The sequence below is a fragment of the Notothenia coriiceps genome, unplaced genomic scaffold (genome assembly GCF_000735185.1).
Source record: "Notothenia coriiceps isolate Sejong01 unplaced genomic scaffold, NC01 NC01_scaffold00037246, whole genome shotgun sequence".
Lineage (NCBI taxonomy): Eukaryota > Metazoa > Chordata > Actinopteri > Perciformes > Nototheniidae > Notothenia > Notothenia coriiceps.
This window is the reverse complement of record NW_011369947.1, coordinates 27,619,671-27,627,689: the sequence shown is the minus strand read 5'-3', so window position 1 is coordinate 27,627,689 and position 8,019 is coordinate 27,619,671. Positions and strand designations below refer to the sequence as shown.

The 8,019-nt window shown below is 39.5% G+C and overlaps 1 protein-coding gene across 1 annotated transcript in view; it reads left to right on the top strand.

Annotated features, from left to right (window-relative positions):
* LOC104966587 (zinc transporter ZIP10-like) overlaps positions 1-7,636 on the top strand; it is an 8,264-nt gene extending 628 nt beyond the window's left edge. The window contains exons 3-4 of the mRNA XM_010795773.1: positions 5,446-5,621; positions 7,571-7,636. Of these exons, the coding sequence (XP_010794075.1) occupies positions 5,446-5,621; positions 7,571-7,636 (242 nt within the window). The remainder of the gene's footprint in view (positions 1-5,445; positions 5,622-7,570) is intronic.
* Positions 7,637-8,019: the final 383 nt, after the last annotated feature.

Sequence of the window (8,019 nt, the reverse complement as noted above, 5' to 3'; positions counted from 1 at the left end):
TGATTTTATACAAACTTCTTGGACACTGGCAGTTAAATGCATGGTGTAGGCCATGGATTGCTGGAAAACACCTGCCATGGATTTGTGTTTTTGAGGGAGTTAATGTGCTAGTTACTGTTTCAACATATAATGAGATGTTTGCTATTTTTAAGGTGTTACTGGATGCCAGCCACTATTTAGCATAATAATGAATTGATTCATTCTTTCAGTCAATCCAAGTCCCGATGAGCACATGCATGACTAATGGCTATCAGCAGGTCGATAGACACTGAATATATTAACCCTGGTGCCAAACTTTTAAAAATAGTCACTTTAATTCTAATGGAGTATCTTTGAAAGATAAAGAGCTACACAAATATTAATATATTTATATAATGTTCCACTTTCCACAGAGTAAAAATATTTTAAACTGCTTAAAGTGTACCTATGTCCATGGTCTTTTCTACTGATCATAACTTCCATTGTTGAGGTGTACTAAATAGAAAAATACTGTGCAATTTTCCAAACTCACATTGGTTTCTCATACAGCATCTCTGTATAGTATGTGGTATTCACTCTCTGTCCTAAACGGCTTGTTAGAAAACTCCTGCCCCCCCCTTCATGTGAGCCCAGTGTCTCTGATTGGTCAAGTGAAGTGCAGCTGCTCGCACGTTTAGATAGCCCGAAAAACGTTTACCCATTTTAAAACAGTCGAGGTAGATACCTTGTTTGTTTTAAAACATCATAAATACACAAAACAAACAATGAATACTTACAGCTGTGTACCCGAATCTTCCCGCTTTGGTCCAAACAAAGTAGGAAACAGCATCGTTTCTTCAGTGCCCTACGCTGTACATATCCGGCACGAATCGCTGAAAGGTCTTGGGAAGCGTTTGTTTCGTGAAAGGCTGGGCAGAGGCGTGCGGCCATAGCTCTGGGGTGCTACTGGGTATCCCCACGTAGCGATACCCAGGAAGAAAATGAGAAATCTCCAACGAGGCGTTTTGGGGAGGTATTTTCTGTGTAAGAGTTTTACTCCCTACAGGGTGTACTCTGACGGTTTTTGACTCTGCAGACCGTTTACATGCATAAAAACCTTCATAACACACAAGGGGACGGGTAATAACCGGAAAGGCATGACATGGGACCTTTAAGTTTAAACAATAGGCTAAAATAATATATGTTTTTTTATTTAAACCTATTAATTGCCAGTTTGTTTATTTAGCGCCACTGTTGTGTTTTTTTTCATGAAAAATACTCAAAAGTGTAATTATTTTTGGTTACCTGAATGCTAAGGGAACTTTAATAAACTTTAGTACCAAATATCCAATGATCTTTAGGATTTAACCCTTTAAATGCGACCGTGTCTTTTCAGTACCAGAGTTGAAACGTGGGCTGGAAACCTTGAAAAACATGTATATGCGCCGAACATGGGTAAAAAGGCTCAAATGCTCTAAATTGAAAGGCTGATATAACAGAATGCATTAGTTTATGCTCTCGGATCCAAATATGTGGTTTCATAACGGACATTTTAGGTTTCTGTACTTTGTATAAGCAGTTTATCAAAGACTAATTATAGGAGCATAGGTTCAACTTGCAAAATATAAAAGAAAAATCGAATACCTTTTCCCAAATGTATGCCACATGCATTAACACAGCACAATATTATCGTACAAAATAAAGAGCCAAAAAAGAGAGCAGTTGGAAAAAAACCCAGCCTGCCATGTGTGTCTCGGGCCATATTCCCCAGGGAGAAAGTTAATATTTGAATGAATAGGCGGCCACATTTTGGCATATCACATGCAGCTGTTGATAGAGTACATTATGTAATAAAAACTTGCCTAACTGCAGCACTCTGTTAAGGGTGCTTTGTGTGCCCTTGTTATTTAGTAAGAATAGTTGTCATGACAGCACATTAGTGGCCTTAATATGTGTATTAAACCACCAAAAAAACGTATTTGAGGAACCATCTCACTTCTGTTTAAAAAAGGAATCTTCCTTGCATTGATTACTTGCTTTTAGTTTCCAAATCCCTGGATTAATACAATTCTGAAAACAGAGGAAGAGGTTGAAAGATCAGCTGTTAAAGATGAAGGTCGCTTTGAAGCCCCGCTCTCTCTGGGAGTGTTTCCCACTTTATGAGAATTCAAATGATAAAATCAAAGCGTTTTAAAGTTAATGAGTTACAGGCTGTGAAATAAAGGTCATATAGCCATACAAACTGGCACAAATCAAACAAGGAATCAAGATGTATGCAAATATTAAAATTAACCCATAGCTGCTTAAACAAATTATTTAAATGTCCATTACATTTGTAGGAATATATCCAGCCACCTGGAATGAAAATGCATTATATGATAATCAATCTGTCCACACTGCATTTCCACCTTTTTGTTCCTATGTTCTTTATTATAATTGGATTTTAGTTTTCACTTACATTATGCAAAATAGTTTGGGAGCTGTCACTGTAAACAACACGGCAGGTCTAGGGGGTCACGAGATGTTCTGCACAACCACGATTTATTTTTAATGAGAGGTCCAAAGTCCCACTTTTATGACCAAAACTATTTGAGCTGCTAAAGTTTCTGTGAACACTTCAGGTCTGAAAAGTTCAACCATGGGATTGGAGGAATTCCCAAACACTTCACCCTTTTTAAATCTTTAATAATTACACACACTTCCCCATCACGCGCACTGGAAACAGTCATAAAGATGGTAATGACGAGGAGGAACGCAGCGGGAACGAGTCAAAAGGGCAAGCACGGCTCCTCATTAGTGGAAAACCACCGCCACTAGATTGTCTGCTATTGTGCACCGAGTCGACCACAGGCTTCGCCACGCGTCGTGGACCATCTCTCCTTTACCTCCCGCCGCCATCCATGGGGGAGATGGGGAAATGTTGCAGTCGGCTTCTCTCAGGTCCCCACTCCCCTCTTTTTTTCTTCTTTTTTTTCGTGTGCTGTGCCAATTAGGAGAGCCTAAGCGACACCCTGGGCCATTTTTCTGAGCCACAGCTCACAGGGGATGCGTAATTGGAGAGAAGACACAGACCGGTGGGTCTCCTTCGCCTCTCTTCTGTTCCCTTATCGTCCAACTCCCCCCACCAGCACACCTCCACGGCTCCACACAAAAGCACAACCGCATAAAGGTAATGAGAGGGAGAAGTAGATGAGCTGTGTGAGTGTGAAGGACCCGCAGTGATGTACTGCTGCCTGATGTTCAGACACCTCTCAGGGCTGCAAGGTGTTCCGCTCCAAGAGACAAATAAGAAAGCAGTCGACCGTGCCATATTTGACTTCTGTATCGAAGAGAAAGCGAGGGTTATTAAAGACATTTTCATATATGATGAGGAAATAACCTTCGCTTGTCCAGTTTGTACTTACTAATGACAAGCTTCTCCCCAAAATACTATCCAGGGATAACCGGTGTGGTCCAGCTTTTCCGGGAAAAATGTACTCGTGAAAAGTCCAGCTAATTTCAATCCCTCCGGACATAACATTCAGTGAAAATAATTCCCCATATCATCGATGTCACAAGCAATTAGATGCCATGGCTGTTAGGACAGTGCTCCGGCTATGGAAGCTCAAATGTATCAATGCAGAGTTGCAACCTGAAAAACGTTTTCACCATTGTTTCAAGCTAAATCTATCCCAAGAGGCCAACTGGACGAGGGATTTTTCATCCTAGTCTTCATTGTGCCAACAGAAAGAGGATTCTCTTTGCTTAACAAAATAAAAAAACAGCACTTGATTTTAAATCGACGGTTCTCTATATAGCCATCATATCAACCGTTTTTTAAAATAATGTTAAATTATATACACAGAAATAATTTGACCGGTAGTTTTGCATTTCATCCGCAACACTGCTCTATATAGAAGGGAACCAATTAAAATAATTGTATAACCATAAAATATGCTGTGACCATTCTACCTCCTAACAATAAGGACTATGGGTAATTTTAAAGAGACACTCCAACCTCAAATATTATTGGGAACTCGGATTCTGGATCAACATTTTACTCATTCTTACAAATATATATCAAGGAAGGTGTTGTCTTTTTATTACATATACCATACATATAGTGACTGTCTGTGCTCAGAACAACACAAGACTTCCTGTATGTATTAGTTATGTATAAGATCACAAATGCTTTAAAATACAAATAGATATGCCCAACCTTAATAAATGTCAGACATTAATGCAAATATAATTTACATAAATACAACCCCATCTTGGATATCTTATTGAAATGCTTTGTGCATGTTAACAGTACTTCAAAATGACATTTCTATGCATTTATTTGCATATTGTCAAAACAAATGTGTGCAGTATTTACATGTTTGTGCCGAGGTCCTGCCCAGTGCTGAAAATGCAAAAGAATAAAACTTGAGAGAGCTGTCAGTGCCTCATGCTAAGACTAAACAGCCCACAGTCCTGAAATAATACATTGCTCAGTTTTGACCTCTCCACTGACACACGATTCTAATAAAGTCTTAAAAGTTTCAAAAATGGAAGTAAATGCTTGAATATAATCCTTGAAAAAAAATGCTTATATGGGGTTTGATCTACACAATCACTCATGTGACCATCATCACATGTATTATTGCCTTTTTAGGGAATATTTAATTAAAAAAATTTACTTTTTGAATGGGAGAAATTGAAGAAATAAGTTTTTCATATGTGTATTTAACCTTTAAAACAACAACAATTACCAAATCATTCTAATTCTAAATACATTTTGAATACTGTGCACCTTTTTTCCTCTGCTTTTGATGCACAGCTTGTTTTCTACCAAGACATTGTGCTCAAGGCCATATTTGTTGCCGTCAAGCCAATTACAGCAATCTAACCTTAGTAAATGACTAACTTTCAGACTATTGCTCCAGTTTGCTGTCCTGAAAGGCCTCACTAAATGAAATGGTCTGTAAGATGTGCATTATATGCTCCCTGTGTTCCAGTCAATACTCGTCCTATAGCTGAACGTCTGCAGTCAGGGACCCATCGGCTTTGGCGTGACATTGAATTTCATACGACATTAAACATTTTGTCCTCTGTGACGAAGGAATCGAGAAGTTTTCTCTCTCTGACAGACGGACTGACAGTTTAAATGATAGTGTACCTTTCCCATTTGTTCTCTCTCTCTCTTGCGGCCTTGAATATAACAGATGAGGAGAGTGGAATTCTGCTGAAATGTCACTTTACGTTTCTGGCTTCAGGCATCATGTGTCATCACAAGGACACAGGGATTGAGATTCTCTGGAGGATGCTTTCCTTCACACGGGAACAGGAGGGGTAGAACGATATCTTAAGCCAGCCGTTAAATGAGGCTGATGCTGTGGCTGAGTTCTTTTTATGGACTTTCACAATAAAATGCATTTGCAAAACATAGGGTGTGGCCGTGCTTGTTACTCATGCTCTGTAGAGTGAATATACCTGTCTTACATCCGTCTCCCTGTCTCTCCGCAGTGTGGGTGTGGCTGTGGGGGTTCGTCTCCATCACCATCATCAGCCTGCTGTCTCTGCTGGGCGTGGTGCTTGTTCCCATCCTCAAACAGTCCTGCTTCAAGTTCCTGCTCACCTTCCTGGTGGCGCTCGCCGTGGGAACACTGAGTGGAGACGCTCTGCTCCACCTGCTGCCTCACGTGAGTTCAGACGGACAGAACACCCTGTGTTCAAAGTGTTAAATCACTTTTTGTAGGGCAGCAGCATTAGCTTTTTAGTTTATGAGATTGGTGCTTTAACCTTCTCAGCACGTTAAGGGGCAAACCCACAGTGACAGGTGATTCAAATACATTTAGAATAACTATTTTAAGTTTACTTGATTATCATTTATGCTCAGAGTAAACAGATGAATAGAAGCCTTATCAACATGAATACAAATTTGTTTTTAAAAAAAAGGTTAAAATTCACGTGTACATCGGGGTTTCTGTTAGCCGATAATTACCGGTTTTCAGCTGGTAAAATGTATTAAAAACCGGTAAATTCAAAACCTGCCTGTCAAAATGTCCGGTAATAATTAGGGATGCTCCGATCAATTGGCCGTCGATCATTATCGGCCGATATTCACTCTTAATAGTTTGATCGGTGCTCTCTATAAAGGCCAATCAGTAGAGCTGGATCTGATCGATATGGACATAAACGCGAGTGAAATGTAACCGGACATCAGCTGCATGATCACCTGATGCACTGTTTAGTGAGCTGCATGAGAAGCTGACGGGCTGTCAGGAGGGAGAGGGTAAAAGAGAGGATCTGTATCTCCCGTGTTATTATCCAAAGTCAATGTAAAACTTTTGAATAATGTACTTCCTTTACTACAAGTAGTTTCTTTGAATGTAATAATTATGTTGTTTGTTGTTTGTGGAATCATTTATTGAAAAATGTATCCGAACTTTCGATCTGTTACGATTATAAACTGAAGCAATATAAAAATGACTCCCATTAACTGAGTTTCAAAACATCAGGCATATCCGGTCCTAGTCCGGTTTAATTACTGCGAACGGAAACTCTGCTACACAATTCTTATTATTTTATTATTGAAACGGACCGGTAAGCTTCAAATTTTGTCCGGTAAAATTAATTCTTTCCGGACATTTGACCGCCGAGAAAAAGAATCCTAGTGGAAACCCTGGTGTACATGTTTTCACACATGAAATACATGTTATCTGTACACCAAACATGCCACAATCCATGTATACCATACTAAAAAAAACACTAAGAAGACATCCATAACACTTATGTACAACCATACATGCATTAAAAAAAGGCCATCAAACTCCCGAAAACACTAAAAAGGTAAACCGGATTTCTTTTTTTAACAAAATATATATATATTTTTAAAAAAAGGATTCTTAAAATCAAAAAAATCAAAAGAAGGAATTGATATATTAAAAGCTTAATTTTTTTAGCAAAAGTGTGATAAATCAAAAGCGACAAAAATGCCTTGTCATGCACTAAATCAGCCAATCACAGGCCAGGCTGAGATGACATGTCATGGCTCGCCACAGATTTCCTGCATGTCATAATTAAAATATCAGATTTGCTGTTTGATATATTATTAACACACACATTTAATGACTTAATGTGATTATAATAACCTCATAGCCAGGTCACACCTTGAAGAAGAGATTTGATTCCTCCAAAGGACTTTTATCTGGTTAAATAAAGGATGTAAATTATTCATCAGGCAAGGGATAGGGCATGTTAATCAGGCAAGAAATAGGCACGTTAATCAAAACAGCAGGCAAGCTAAAAGTAAAGTGTTTGTGTTTCTTTAAATGGCAGGTTTATATATTTAAGTTATTACTTCTCTTTCATTTCTTTACCACTTACCGAATTAATCCTATTTTAAGTTGGAATAGTGCAAACATTAAATGTATTTCTTCTGAATCATGTCATAAACCTTTGTGTCCGTATGGCAGTGAAGCGGGGTAAAATAGATTTTTCCTCCTAAATTTGAAGAATTCTCAGCTTATTGGTAATTCTAGACTGACTTAGAAGACCTGCCTCACCCACACTGCTCATTCTGTTGTTCCTCTCAACATCAGAAATGTGTTGAAATCTATGTTCTGATCAAGGTCTTCACGGTCCACAGTCTCCGGGGGCAGCAACGACCACGGCGAGCCCAAGTCGACCGACGGAGAGAGATTATCTGAATTGACTTTGATGGAGTATGGAAGGGCCTCACGGCGCGGCGGCATCTTACCTCCTCTTCATCGTGGAACACTGCTCGGCATGTTTTCAGCACTACAAAGACCACAAGTGAGAGACACTTCATTCTCACAAGCTGCTTCCGTCTTTGAAGTATGGATAGAGTGGTTGGCATTTCTGCAGATAGATTCTAAACTTGGCTCTGCTCGCGAGGGCACGAAGAAGGCTAATGGAGGAGGGCACCATCGGCAGGAAGTTCGTCAGATCACCAAATTTAAATCGTCGCTCTGATGCAGAGGTGGCTGCACCTGAAAGCCTCTCAGTGAGGTAAGAAGTGTTCGGACAGAAAGATTGGTTTTTTGGGGCCACTAAAACAGAGGCCAGCACAGGTCG